Source organism: Xenopus laevis, chromosome 7L, assembly GCF_017654675.1.
Source record: "Xenopus laevis strain J_2021 chromosome 7L, Xenopus_laevis_v10.1, whole genome shotgun sequence".
NCBI classification, from domain to species: domain Eukaryota; kingdom Metazoa; phylum Chordata; class Amphibia; order Anura; family Pipidae; genus Xenopus; species Xenopus laevis.
Genome location: NC_054383.1, coordinates 72,784,807 through 72,799,640, shown reverse-complemented (window position 1 = coordinate 72,799,640; position 14,834 = coordinate 72,784,807). Strand labels below are relative to the sequence as shown.

The window sequence follows — 14,834 nt, the reverse complement described above, 5'->3', positions numbered from 1 at the left end:
AGTGTATTTTGCAAGAACTTAAAATCTTGATTATTGTTTTAGGTAATCTGTCATTCTGACTTTCTCCTCTAAGTATTTATAATACCTGCCTCATTATTAAACAGAGCCATGTGTGGCCTGATTATCCTAAAAAAAAATATACACTTCTGCCCAGATTTATCAAATTTTTTTTTAAGATTTACATTTCTAAGAAATGTAAAGTTTTTGCTATTTTTTTTCTCGGGTATTCATAATTTGTTGCTTACATTTTCTCTATTTTGAAAAGGCACAAGAAAATGTTTTTCAATTATTAAAGGATCCAGCAGACTTCAGTAAATTTTCTTCAAACAAATGTTGACGTGCTATTGGTTTAGATGAACCCCCCCCCCCCAACAAAAACTAAATAAACATTGGAAAACATCGAAAACTCATGATCTTCAGGAGAATTTTTTTTTACAGATTTTTTGATAAATGAGCCCCTTGGTCAGCTTAACTTGAAAAGTTCAAGCCCCTTAAAGGGATACTGTCATGGGAAAAGGTTTGTTTTTTTTAAACGCATCGGTTAATAGTGCTGCTCCAGCAGAATTTTGCGCTTAAATCCGTTTCTCAAAAGAGCAAACAGATTTTTTTATAATTAATTTTGAAATTTGACATGGGGCTAGACATGTTGTCCGTTTCCCAGCTGCCCGAGTCATGTGACTTGTGCTCTGATAAACTTCAGTCATTTTTTATTGCTGTACTACAAGTTGGAGTGATATCACCCCCTCCCTTTACCCTTCCCAGCAGCCTAACAACAGAACAATGGAAAGATAAGTAGATAACTGCTCCCTGATACAAGATAGAAGCTCCCTGGTAGATCTAAGATTAGCACTCCGTGGTAAAAAGCCAAGTCCCACTGAGAAACATTTTTACATTGAGTTGAAGAAACAACAGGCTGCCAGAAAGCAATTCCATCCTAAAGTGCTGGCTCTTTCTGAAAGCACATGACCAGGCAAAATGATCTGAGATGGCTGCCTACACACCAATATTATACATTAAAAAAATACACTCGCTGGTTAAGGAATGAAATTTTACATGGTAGAGTGAATTATTTGCAGGGTAAACAAGTGTAATTTAGAAATAAAAACTACTCCATTAAAATCATGACAGAATCCCTTTAAATAAAAAAAAGTTCACCTTGCTAAGGCCATTCTTGTAGAATTTTAGATCACAAAACGTTTGTTTTTGGGACAGGCCTAGGCTGTATGTTGCCAGAATAGTTTTAATGGCTATTGGATTGTTTAATTTTTGTTTTCAATAATAAGTCACTACAAATTCATACACTAATCAAATACTTCAAAATGCTGCTGCCTTCCTGATCTGTATTCTACAGCCCACAGTAATAATTAGTTTAATGATCTAAAGGAGGAAGCAAGTAAAAGCTCAAATAAAGCAGTATATTGCACACAGTTACATGTATTCTTATTATTGCTGTTTAAAGGACCAGAAACAAAAAAAAATTGTTTTAAAGTAATAAAAATATAGTGCATAGTTGCCCTGCACTTGTAAAACAGCTGTGTTTGCTTCAGAAACACTACTATTGTTTATATAAATAAGCTGCTGTGTAGCCATGAGGACAGCTATTCAGTAAAAAAGGCTCAAGTTACACAACAGATAAGCTCTGTAGAACATAATGTTATGTGTTATCCACTATTTACCATGTGCCATATAGCCTTTTTTCAATTTCCGACATCTTGTTTATATGAACTATAGTAGAGTTTCTGAAGCAAACAAATCTGCTTTACAAGTGCAGGGCTACGCTACATGATATTTTCTTTACTTTCAAACACTTTCATTTTTTCGTGTTACCAGTTCCTATAAGCAGTGCCATCATATTCTGCAGTTCTTTACACACTTATACAACATTCACCTTAGTCCCTGCTCCAGTGAGCATGAGTGGTTTTATCAACAACCAGTTTACGTGTCTGTATGTTTTAGGTGTGTGAGAGATGAAATCGGAGTACCACTGAAGCCAGACAAGAGCATACAAATTGACACGACCTTTTAAGCACATGTACCTTTCTTAATAAACTTTGCCTTCATGCAATGAATTGCTTGGTGTCACGATTTTCTGCTACTCGGACTGTTAGGCTCGGGCCACACGGGGTTGGATGTCAGCTAGCTGAAATATGCAGGCTGATTTCAGCCCTACTGCAGACCGTATCCTCCTCTCTATTCTGCATTGAATCTGCTTGGCGCAAAAAGACTTTGCAAACAGATTTTGGATCAAAATGCAGTGACTGGTGGTTTTTCACTTAAACCTGCAGTCTGTTCTCGCCGAAGCCGATTTAGCATTCAGGCTAGGGCCAGACAATACAAATTCTCCACAGGCAGAGATTCCACTGCCCAGCTGCTCCCCTTCAATTCTATTGGCAGGGTGGATTTTGGAGTGAAATGCAAAATGTAACGTTTTGGCGCCAAAATCCGCCGCATTTGCCTGCACCTGAGTGGAGGCAATGCTTCCGGGTGCAGGCGGAGCAGTGGGGAAGTAGATTCTCGGCTGGCATTTGATCCACAATCATCTGGTGCTAGTCTTATGAATGCGGAAAAGAGAGGAGGCCACTTTCCAAGGTAGGCCTGAAATCAGCCGGCATATTTCGGCTGGTTGATTTTGGCCTCCGTGTAACCCTAGCATTCTACTATTTTTGTTGTAAAAACTGCAGCAAAAAGGTCAGCTGGATTCAATCCTCACAAATCATCTTATGCAGTTATCAGCATTTCATAACAGTTGCAATAATCTAATAATGAGTGTGATTATGTTTTGATCTTTTTAGACTGGAAAATGTTCAGTATCCTTACCAGCTTTACTTGGCTCCTTCCACAAGCAGCACGGAACGCCCAAGCCCAAATGGTCCTGATAGACCTTTTCAGTGCCCCACCTGCGGTGTACGCTTTACACGGATCCAGAATTTGAAGCAACACATGCTCATACATTCTGGTAAGTCGTTGCTTTAGTTATGAAGGCATTTAGTCCAGTTAATCAAGTTTGCTAAACTCGATTATTGTGACCTTGGTTTCCTGTTTTTTCCAAATAAGCTTTAATGTCCCAGTTGTGCTGTCATATGTTGCGATAATTCTTCTGAATTTAAGATTTAAATGCTCTTTTTTTAAAATTTTTATGAAGCATATCTCATCTAGCTGCAAGTTCATTTGTATTATTGTAATCTTCACATAACTACCTATTTTACACAGTGTTGTTTAAAAAAGTCACAGTGAATCTCTCTAATAGGTCTAACCCAGGGGTAGGCAACCCGCAGCTCCGGAGCCTCATGCGGGTCTTCATCCTGCTTGCTGCGGCTCAGTCTTGCGGCTTTGCCTGTCACGTCGTCTATACAGCCCTTGCACTTGCTGGCGGCTTCTTGAGTGTGAGACCAAGCTAAGCTAACTGTTAGCTTACCGCGGTCGCACACTCAGGAAGGTGCGACGGCTGTATAGACGTCCCAGGAGTGACAGGCAAGACCGAGCCACAGCAAGAGGATTTATCATGGTCCTTAACGCGGTCACACACTCAAGACAAGAGAGGGAAGATCAGCATGGAGCTTCAGAAACAGAAGTCACATTAAACAGATGAGAACACTAGCATTTAATAGCGCTATTCAGTGTTTAATTTATTTCAAAGTGGGCCTACATATACATGTTTGTTGTATTCTGTTGTTGTAACACTTACAATTTTAAAAAAAGGTTAAAACTTTTAAAAGTTTATAAGCTGTGTTATGTTTTGTGGCTCCAGACTATTCTTCTTTAGTGGAAGAGGGGGCAAAATGGCTCTTTTGATAGTAAAGGTTGCTGACCCCTGGTCTAACCATATAAGTTTGCTCCCTGAGGCACAAGAATAGTTGCAGTGGCAAAAGCATACTTGTCCTGTAACTTATAGCAACTAATCAGAGGGATCATTTATGTGCGCAAGTGCAGTGAGCAAAGTGCTATTGCTAGCATAATTACCGTGTTTTTTTGCACTGCATTGTTTTTATTTTCAGAAATCCAATGACATTGCAGTTGTAAGGGGGCACCGCACCTACCACAATTTCATCTGATTCGCTGAAATTAACTCAACTATGTACACATTTCATTGCAAAACAGACACAATTGTGTGGAAAAGTCCCATTTGTGTAATTTCTGTTGTTTGGCACATGAATGAAGCAACAGCTAATTCTTTTAGCACATGTACTGCCACTGTTAATTCTGGATTCAAAGGGAACTCTGTATCTACTGCATGGTCAGGTGGTGGTGTTAGCTCCAAGGTTCCCCTGTGTAATTCAGAACAGAAGGCACAAAGGACTGAGTGGTGCAGAGTGCAACAGCCCTCAGGTCTTTGCTTTCAGCATTCCAGTTGCACTGCACTGGTTACTGTGGGTAAAGAGACTTGGGCAAACGTTTGCTCATGTTTCTATATAAGCCAGAATCACATTTGCCAAAGGTCAACGATAAATGATATGGAATTCATCCTGGCCTCCCTGAGTCACAAACCAGAATTAGGCACATTTGTTCATGTAGTATTATATCAGATACTATTCTGGTACACCCAGATGCATAGACATTATTTTGTTTTCCTATTGGTTGTGCAAACCATGCATATCTGTACCAGCCTTTTTCACCACTTATCTGGAATCTATTAAGTACATGGTTGTTTCGGATATGGGGTCCTTTCCTTAACAGAAACCTGTCACCCAGGCATAAAAATTTGTATAATGAAAGTCTTTCCAAATTAAACGTGAAACCCAAATGTTTTATTATAATGAAAGCATCCATACCTGTTATAGTCAACTACAAGAGGTCCTCTGCACTCAACCCATTATCAATATATTTAAGACAGAGACATTTTGTGCATACTGTTACTAAAAAATGTCTTCCCTTTAAACAACACAGGGATTGTTTGTCCATATATTGCAATATATTTAAGCTAGCCAACTACGCTAGCCAACTACGTATTGATAATGGGTTGAGTGCAGAGGACCTCTTGTAGTTGACTATATGTATTTTGTGGTCACACCCTCATTGCACCCCCACCTAATGGTTTTAAAAAAATAGTGGTGAGCACAACTTTCCCTTGTTTGTTATAGTCATACCTGTTATAAATGCATTTAAAAATTGTAGCTGTCAATTATATATTGGTTTCCCAACCTCTGTGTCTCGGGCATAGCAATCACTTTCACTTTTCATTCTGAACTTCCTAATTGTTACATTGGCACTCTCTACTGAATGTCTGTAGTTGTGTAGTTAGTGCATGGGCATCAGGTCCCCCATTCTGACTCATATGCAAGATTTTGGGATGATGCAAAGCTTGCTTAAAACCAGTGTCCTCAAAATGTTTCTTACCTGCATACTGTGATTGTAACTACAAGACTGAAGGAAGCAAAATGTAATGCTCCTTTTATAACAAAATAAAAAGCATGTATTGCAAAACAAAAGGAGCATAATTAAAATAATGTATGTAGTGTAAGTAATGTAGTGTAAGTAAAAATCTAATGCAGTATCAAAGGATTTGGTATTTGTTATGATGGCAGGTTTTTTAAAGTGATACTGACACTAAAAAATTATTATTCAAAATATTAATGTACATCAAAAGTTACCTATAGCTCATGTTGATCGTTTTTCACTCATAATTCTGCTTTTGTAAGTGATTGTTACTTGAAGTTCCTAAACCTGACTGTTTTGCCAACCTGACTGTCCCTTCTTAACCTGTCAGAGTTTCTAATGCTGAAGCTCAAATATTGCAGCCCCCTTATAGAAGAACATGGGGGATCAGTAAAAGTATCTGTAAATACTTTTATGGCAAAATTATAGATAGCACGAGAAGACAATATTATAATAGATGTAAGAAAAGGTTTAATTTCTGGTGTACGAATCTCTTTAAGGCTACTAAAATATTGAAAAAATAAAAAGGATTTTTTTTACCATAAACACAAATGTATGCAAGTAAGCTTGGCAAACCTTTCTCAATGGAAGATCTCATACCTCCAACATTCTTTCATTTGTTACATTGGCCTGCAGTTTTAAAAAGGAAAGGAAGTGATTTTTTTTTTTTAAGAGAGCTATATATTTTTTTGCCCGGTGCATGTTACCTAATGAATGAGCTATACTATAAATATTGTTTTTCTGGGCTTTATCTATAAAGGTGCTTCCTACAGCATTGACCCTGATGACGCATTGAAAGTACATACAAAAAAATAAATAAAAAGCAAGGCTACTGCAAGATGGGGCTGATTCTCAGACCGCGTATAAACTCTGATCAAGAATCAGCCTATCTGCTGGCCTCCGTTCCCTTCTGTTTAATTAACCCTAAGGAAAACAAGTTTATGACTTTATGCACATTTTAACAGGTTTTTTTTTTTTTAAAAGAGAAAAAATCAAAATATGCATCTGCATTTTATTTATCATCCTTTTTTTCCCCCTTAGGAATCAAACCATTTCAGTGTGACCGCTGCGGGAAAAAATTCACTCGGGCTTACTCGCTAAAGATGCATCGGCTGAAACACGAAGGTAAACGCTGTTTCCGGTGCCAGATATGTAGTGCAACATTCACTTCCTTCGGGGAATACAAACACCACATGAGGGTTTCCCGGCACATTATCCGCAAGCCTCGGATATACGAGTGCAAAACATGCGGCGCCATGTTCACCAACTCTGGAAATTTAATCGTGCACCTGAGGAGCCTGAACCACGAAGCGTCAGAGCTAGCAAACTACTTCCAGAGCAGGTGAGGTGCACAAAAAGAAGTCAGCAGAGAATCCGAGCTTAGAACTGGAATCCTCTGTCAAAGGGAAAAATAGCATTAAAATGTCTCTCTAAATAGCTTTTCCCCCCCCACAGTTAAAGTGAATTTGACTTTTTTCATCATCATATACCTCATTGCAGGTTGCATATATGTTGTCCCATATGTCATTGGTCATGTTTTTGGTAAACTTTCTTGACAAATTTGACTCCAGCAAATATTTGCCATTGAGGGCAGTATTCCCTTACATACAAAGTAGTGTTCCATTATATGAAAAATAAATTGCACAAGTAAATATAGTAATAAATATATCACTCCCCGAGCCCCACATTATGTCCTTTAAAGGAACGGTAACACCAAAAAATTTAAGTTTTTGTTTTAAAGTAATGAAAATATCATGTAGTGTTGTTCTGCACTGGTAAAACTGATCTGTTTGCTTCAGAAACACTACTACAGTTCATATAAACAAGCTGCTGTGTAGCAATGGAGGAAATTGGAAAAAGGGATATATGGCACAGGTTAAATAGTGGCTAACAGATAACACCATTATGTTCTACAGAGCTTATCTGCTGTATAATGTGAGCCTTTTCTCCTTTGAATGGCTGCCCCCATAGCTACACAGCAGCTTATTTATATAAACAATAGTAGTTTTCCTGAAAAAACACAGCAGTTTCACCAGTGCAACACTGTATTATATTTTTATTAATTAAAAATAATTTAATTTTTGATGTTACTGTTCCTTTAAGTCCTCCCCTTGTCCAAGGTGAATGTAGATTTAAGACAAATTGTAATGCTCTTAAAGACCGAACACCACCTTGTGTATGAGAAAAGCATACCAAAATGCAAAAAATTTAAGGAGGAACAAAAAGCCCATTATATAGGTAACTTGCAGTGACATATATGAAGTTAAAAAGGTTCATAACTGTCAGATTATCTTTAAAGTCATATTTCTGTCCTTAGAGCACACAGGCACACCCACAACTTTTTAAATCCAATAATAAAACAATACTGCTTTGTTTTTTTTATTTGTATATAGTATAATATATATATATATGTATATTTTTCCTTCAAACTCTAAAATTAGTTGTTTTTTAAATATACTTCTCAGTCGTAACAATTGTGACTTAGGGCCTATTTATAACGTGGAAATACTGTATTTAGTTGCCAGTTCACCAACTACAACCAGATGATTGATGGGAAATAAATATCAGTCAACTTCTTTCTCCTTTCCAAATAGAAGTTCACTACTTCATCCTTCCATAGATCACTGGATTTTGCGATGTCTGGACAATTATGGATGCAGTGGATAGTTCTGTGTACCCTCTGCCAGCCATTTGATTTTATATTCAAGCAGTCAATAAGACTGCTCTTACAATACAGAGATATGTGCAAAGCTGTAGGTTTCAGTGTATGTGTAACTTGAGCTTGAAAATGTAGAATTGCAATTTTCCAGTTAAAGAGATCTCTGCCAAAGCAGAGAAAATATGTTTCCATGTCCCAGTAGTATTTTGTTTGAGAACTTCCACCTTCATGTGATGTTTTAACTGTCATGGTAGACCCTGTTATGTTTATGCACTGAATCCAGGATTCAGCCAAGATTTGGCCTTTTTCAGCAGGGTTCGGATTCGGCAGAATCCAAGTGCCTGGCCATACTGAATCCAAAAAGTCACATGACTTTTCATCACACAAACATGGTAATCAAAAAATGTTTACCCACACACTGCTCACGTGTGACTGATGACGTGGCGATCAGCGATTGTCGGGATTTCCTAATTTGGAAATCCATACAGGAACGGTTCACCTGGTCAGCCCTTCCAAAAACCAGGCTGTCCGTCTGAAATCTGAACAGACGGCAACCCTTATGTAAATTAGGGTTCGAATTCGGTTTGTATTCAGCAGAATCTTTCACAATGGATTTGGGATTCAGATGAATCCTAAACGAGTGGATTCGGTGCATCCCTAGTTTCACAATGAACTTTTGCAGTGTAAGAGGGCTTATTCATAATCCTTGATGGCATACCATTACCTGGTTGCTTGCTTTCCCTTTAATTTAGCTTCTTGCACCACTTGTTGCCAGATGACCCAGAAGCTAAACTGCTGGCAGGCAGCTGCTTGACATTTTCACCGGAAAGCATTAAAGCAATTACAAATGTGTTATGGCTATCTAACCAATGGTGTAATCTGTGACCCAATCCTGTGCGTTTTGGGTGCACCTGTATATCATTAGTATTCAACTGTTTTGTACTCAGAAGGAATGCACTGGAAAAATATCTAGGCAAGAAACCATTTCTCTTGCATCCTGATAGAATGACACATGCTTCCTGTTATAAGACATGTTGTCTTAAAAAATTTTTATGACTGATTGTTTTTTTTTTTCTGTTTGTCTTTTCGCTCACAATTTAAGTTTAATGCAACTTTACAGACAAAGCATTTTGCTGGCAAAATGAACAGGATCATGACTTTGTTTTTTTCCTCATTGGGTTAGAACACTGTGTATATAAACTTGATAGAACTGGTTTTTGCAAGTAGTCTCCAGTTAAAGATAATGCTTTTGAAACTTAACTGTCCAGTATTGTATATTCTATTGATGATTTATTTTAAAGTAGAGGTATTAGATAATTTCCTCTGAGTTATTGATAGGAACAATAATCATGCATAATCTGAATAAATTTGTGTATTTAAAAACAAAGAAAATAGATCCTTTCAGTAGGATATCTCATCAGGATTATTTTTTTATTGAAAACCATGGAGTCTTAGACCTGGTAGAAAGAGTCCTATAAATGTATATAAAAATATCTAAATAGCAATAGTTGTAGTCGTAAAGTAAACCTTTAAAATATGTGGAATTGATGAGTGTTATGCTATTCACTTTTGCAGTTTACTTTATTTATGTTGTTTCCCCAAGATACTAAGGCTGATGATCTCCTTTTCTGTGAGCAACTAATGTCCTGTATATGCTTTCCCACCAATGATAAAGTGAATCTCTGTTGGTAAAATCCAAAATCTCTTGAAGTTGCCTCTTGAGGTGGAAAAGTATTAGGACAGTGGCCGATGGGAAGATGTATCTCCATTGGAAATAACTGAAATTGTTAGCGGTAAAACCAACATGTCTCAAAGTCGACTGAAGTTGTCTCCCGAGGCAACTTCGGAAAAACAAAGTGATTTGTTGGTTTTACTGCTGGCAATTTCAATCATTTCCAACGGAGAGGCATTTTCAGAGATTTGTTGCCCACAGTCGAACATTTTTATCACAGGCCACAAATCTCCCCGTCATCCACTTCCCTTACAGGAGATAAGTCGCTCACAGAAGAGGATATATATCATTGGTGATTAAACTCCTGGTATGTCATCAGCCTTAGGGATACATGTACAGTTATATAAATGAATTTTGTTACAACAGGGCCACCTGCTGGTCAGATTCCAACCATTCTGACCACCAAGTAGTCAAGGAAGTTGTCAAGAGAAAGAAAGAGGATTGGTTCTATTTAGGAAAAACATTAGAAACCTCACATAAAATATCTCACACCTTTCCTAACGAAACACAAATTTTAACGTGCAGTAGAGTGTCAAATATTTTAACAAAATCTTAGTAGATTACATCCAATGCCACACCAATGTAGCCTTCTGCTCACCTCATCAAAGGCAATTACATTTCTCTGGCAATATGTTTTGTGAAGATTCTAATTCATTCTAGGTCATGGTATATCTGTAGAAATAAGTAAAATCAACTGGACTTGCTGTGTTGTTTCTTGAAGACTTTTCACCAGTATATCTGTAGAAATAAGTAAAATCAACTGGACTTGCTGTGTTGTTTCTTGAAGACTTTTCACCAGTAGGATGACCGTTGAAATGTCTTCAAGAAAAAAACACAGCAATTCCAGTTGATTTGATTTATTTCTACAGATATTTATCTGGCAAGATCTGTCGCGTAAAAAATATATTTAAATGTTTTATTCCCAAGGGTTTTGCCTGCACTAAATGGATGGTGACGAAACCTCCAAAATGCCTTGCTATTATCTCCAGTGTAAATCATCCTAATAAGTAATTGAAATCATGTAATTGTAAATCTAAAGAATTCTTCAGTGGGCATTTTTTGTCGCCTGCAATTTAACTTTTGTGGCAAAATACCCCATCTGTCATTGCCCAAAAATGAGTGTAAAATAGTTGGCATATTAGTAGTCTTTAGACATGGATTAACACAATGTAGCATGACCATCGAAATAATCTATTACAAAAGGCTAATTTCCGTAAAAATTTGTGCAATTTTATGTTGGACAAATGCTCAAAATGATGCAATTATTCTACATGAACTCAGACCTGATATAGCCTGTCAAGACACAGTGAGATACAGTGAATTCTGGCTGCTTAAGAAATTCTGTTGTAACTAAGGGCAGCTCTAAATATAGTTTGTACCCAACCTTTTTTAAGTACATTAATTCAAATAAACTGCAATTTTACAGAATTTCTGTTAATTGAAATATGGTGTATTTCAACCAAAATAAGTAATAGCACACAGAGCTTTTTGTCATAGCCCAAAACAGCCATAAGGATCAATTGAAAACTCACTGAATAATTATGTCCCATGTGGGCCCCCTTAGGGCTATTCCACACGGGGAGATAGCCTTGCGTTTGCGGTCGCGGCGACAAAGCGCCGCGACCGGCGCAGGCGACAGTTTTGTATGGGCGCCTATGTAAAAACGCCTGTGCTAACCACACGAGGCGATGCGCTTTTCAACAGTCGCCTGAAAATGCCTCGCCAGGCTTTTTCAGGCGACTGTTGAAAAGCGCATCGCCTCGTGTGGTTAGCACAGGCGTTTTTACATAGGCGCCCATACAAAACTGTCGCCTGCGCCGGTCGCGGCGACTGGCGCGGCGCTTTGTCGCCGCGACCGCAAACGCAGGGCTATCTCCCCGTGTGGACTAGCCCTTAAAGGAATTGTTCAGTGTAAAAATAAAAACTGGGTTAATAGGCTGTGCAAAATAAATGTTTCTAATAGTTAGTTAGCAAAAAAATGTAATGTACAAAGGCTGGAGTGACTGGATGTGTAACTTAATAGCCAGAACACTACTTCCTACTTATCAACTCTCTTGGTTTACACTGACTGGTTACCGTGTTTACCAGGCAGTAACCAATCAGAGACTTGAGGGGGGGGGCACATGGGTCATATCTGTTGTTTTTGAATCTGAGCTGAATGCTGAGGATCAATTACAAACTCACTGAACAGATATGTACCATGTGGCCCCCCTTCAAGTCACTGACTAGCTCAGAGTTATAGAGCTGAAAAGCAGGAAGTTGGATTATGTTCTGTTAAGTTAGACATCCAGTCACTCCAGCCTTTATACATTACATTTTTGGCTAATTAACTATATTAGAAACATTTTTTATTTTGCACAGCCTATCCAATTATCCAGTTTTTATACTGAACTGTTCCTTTAAACACAGCACTTAAATGTGTTTGCTCCAGAAAATTGTTTCCATCAAAAAGTAGCTGAACTCACCCTATCCTTGCCCACTGTAACAGAACAGGGTTTTTACAGGGTATGCACTTCTGCAAATACAGCACGCTGGGAATTTACACAGTTCCATACCTCCCAACTGTCCCGTTTTTAGAGGGACATTCCCTCTTTTGACAGGTCAACCTGCAGTCCATCATTTGTATGGGAAAGTACAGTTTTTCTCTGCACTGGACAGAAAAAGAAACAAAGTTTCTAACTTAATTGGCTTTTGGCAGAGAGCCCAGAAAAGCCACAACAGAAGATAAGATAGATTTGTAACAATTCAAATGTATCTAGATAAGCAAGTAATTGTAACAATATACGATAACAGGTGCCTTGGGAAAAGTTAGACAACAATTCGCCTTCATTAGCAAATCTGTAATAACTGGAAAAAAAACAGAAATATGTTCAGACTTTTATAACCTGCAAAATTTTGTAAAACAAACATGGTAATTAGGGGTGTGGCCAAAAAAATGAGTGTGGTATAAAAAATTTACGCAGCTTTTTTGTCCCTCTTTTTATTTCCAAAATGTTGGGAGGTATGCAGTTCACAGTTCTACAGCTTCATTAAAAAGTTTTCTATTTGGGTACTGCCACATTGGGGCCCTCTTTCTGAATCCACTTTCTCTTGTGTTTCCATCCAGAGACACTATGGGGCAAATTCACTAAGCGCCGAACGCTAGCGTTACTTCGCTAGCGTTACTTCGCTAGCGTTTGGCATTTTCGTTACTGTGCAAATTCACTAACGAACGCTGGCGTAGTTTCGCTAGTGTTACTTCGCACCCTTACGCCTGGCAAAGTTTTGCTAGCGACGTAACTACGCAAATTCACTAACGCGCGCAGTGTACTGAACGCTACCTTTTACGCTAGACTTCCTTCGCCACCTCAGACAAGGCGAAGCGCAATAGAGTAGATAGGGATTGCTTCAAAAAAAGTCAAAATTTTTTCTAAGTCCCAAAAAACGCTGGCGTGTTTTCTACATTATGGGTGATAGGCTGAAAAAGATCGAATTTTTTTTTGGGGCTCCCCTCCTTCCCCCCTACATTTCCTGACTCATGGCAACTTACCTAAACAGTGGGCACATGTGTAGGGCAAAATAAAATTTGTATTTGATGTTTTGAAGGTTTTCTAGGCATTTGTAGTGCTGATACGTATTCCTCCATTGAAATTTGAATTTGGCGCCGTATGCAAATTAGCCTTCGTTAGCGTAACTTCGCTTTACTTAGCGAATCAACGCTAGCGCAACTTCGCAACCTTACGCTACCCCCTGAGCGCAACTTCGGATTTTAGTGAATTTGCAAAGCGCTGGCGAAACTACGCCTGGCGAAGTGCGGCGAAGTTACGCCTGGCGCAACTACGAATCTTAGTGAATTTGCCCCTTTGTCGGGCAGGGTACACACTGTTTAGTACTGAAATCCACTCCATGTGTCTGCACCCTGGCTGATGCAGTGTCTCTGAGTGTAGACACGAGAAATCAGATTCAAGAGGAGTGGCTGTTACTCAGACATTTTTTAGTGATTTTTCTTTGTACTGTGTTTTATGTAATTGCTATTAAAGAGCATCTGCCCTAGAAAAATGCTGGAGCACTTGCTCATTATGCTCCTGCGTGTGCCCCAACATGGTTTCCTCCAGTGTGGCTAGCATAGATAGATGCAAAAATAGTTTTTTTTGCGTTTCATATTCATCCTAATAAAACCTGCACGACCCTAGGAGAGTTAGTGAAAACTGAGGCTTGGTGCCTCGGGACCTGGGCTTTTCCGGATAATGGATCTTTCCATAATTTGAGTCTAGTCTACTGTAAAATAATTTAAAAATGAAATAAACCCAATAGGATTGTTGTGCCTCCAATAAGGATTAATTATCTTAGGTAGGATCAAATACAAGGTACACAGGAAATTATTTTTAAAAACGTGAATTATTGATTAATAAGGGGTCTTTGGGAGATGGCCTTCTCATAATTTGGAGCCTTGTGGATGATGGGTTTCCAGATAATTGATCCCATACCTGTATATTTAGCTTTACACTCTTATTCCAGTACAATGGGGGTCAAGGTCAAAAGTTGCCTCCATCTGAGTAAGCAGTTCTGCAAGAAGGTGGGGTAACATATGTGTAACCAGTGATGTGCCCCTTCCTTGTGCTTCAATCGTGGCCCATAGGCAAGGAATCAGGATAGTAGCCCTGTATTTAACATCTTTAAAAAGCGTCATTGTTCTGGCACTGTACCTGACCTCCGTGCTTATGTTAATATCACTTTCACTTGTAATACAGATCCGAGGGGCTCCCAGTGTGGGCAGACAGTTTTGGTGACACACATGTGCAAAATGAGCTAGTTACCCTAGCAACCATGTATTGATTGGAATATGAATAGGAGAGGGCCTAAATAGAAAGAGAAGTAAAAACAAGTAGCAATAACAATACATTTGTAGCCTTACAGAGCAATTGTTTTTCGATGGGGTCAGTGACCCCCATTTGAAAGCTGGAAAGAATCAGAAGAAGGCAAATAATTAAAAAACTATAACAAATAAATAATGAAGACCAAATGAAAGGTTGTTTAGAATTTGGGCACTATATAACATATTAAAAGTTAACTTAAAGGAGAAGCAAGCAT

The 14,834-nt window shown here is 38.4% G+C and overlaps 1 protein-coding gene across 12 annotated transcripts in view; it reads left to right on the top strand.

Moving 5' to 3' along the window:
• Positions 1 to 14,834, top strand: part of zbtb44l.L (zinc finger and BTB domain containing 44 like L homeolog) — a 59,673-nt gene that overhangs the window by 22,734 nt on the left and 22,105 nt on the right. For 10 of the 12 annotated variants that reach the window (XR_005962520.1, XR_005962519.1, XR_005962518.1 and 7 more), the window contains 2 exons: positions 2,793 to 2,956; positions 6,415 to 6,715. Coding sequence is in view for 2 of the 12 variants with exons in the window: in XM_018225692.2 (XP_018081181.1) it covers positions 2,793 to 2,956; positions 6,415 to 6,715 (465 nt within the window). In the remaining 10 variants the exon portion in view is untranslated. Of the gene's footprint in view, positions 1 to 2,792; positions 2,957 to 6,414; positions 6,716 to 14,834 lie in introns of those variants that run through there. The other 2 variants (XR_005962522.1, XM_041569176.1) reach the window with 2 other exon arrangements.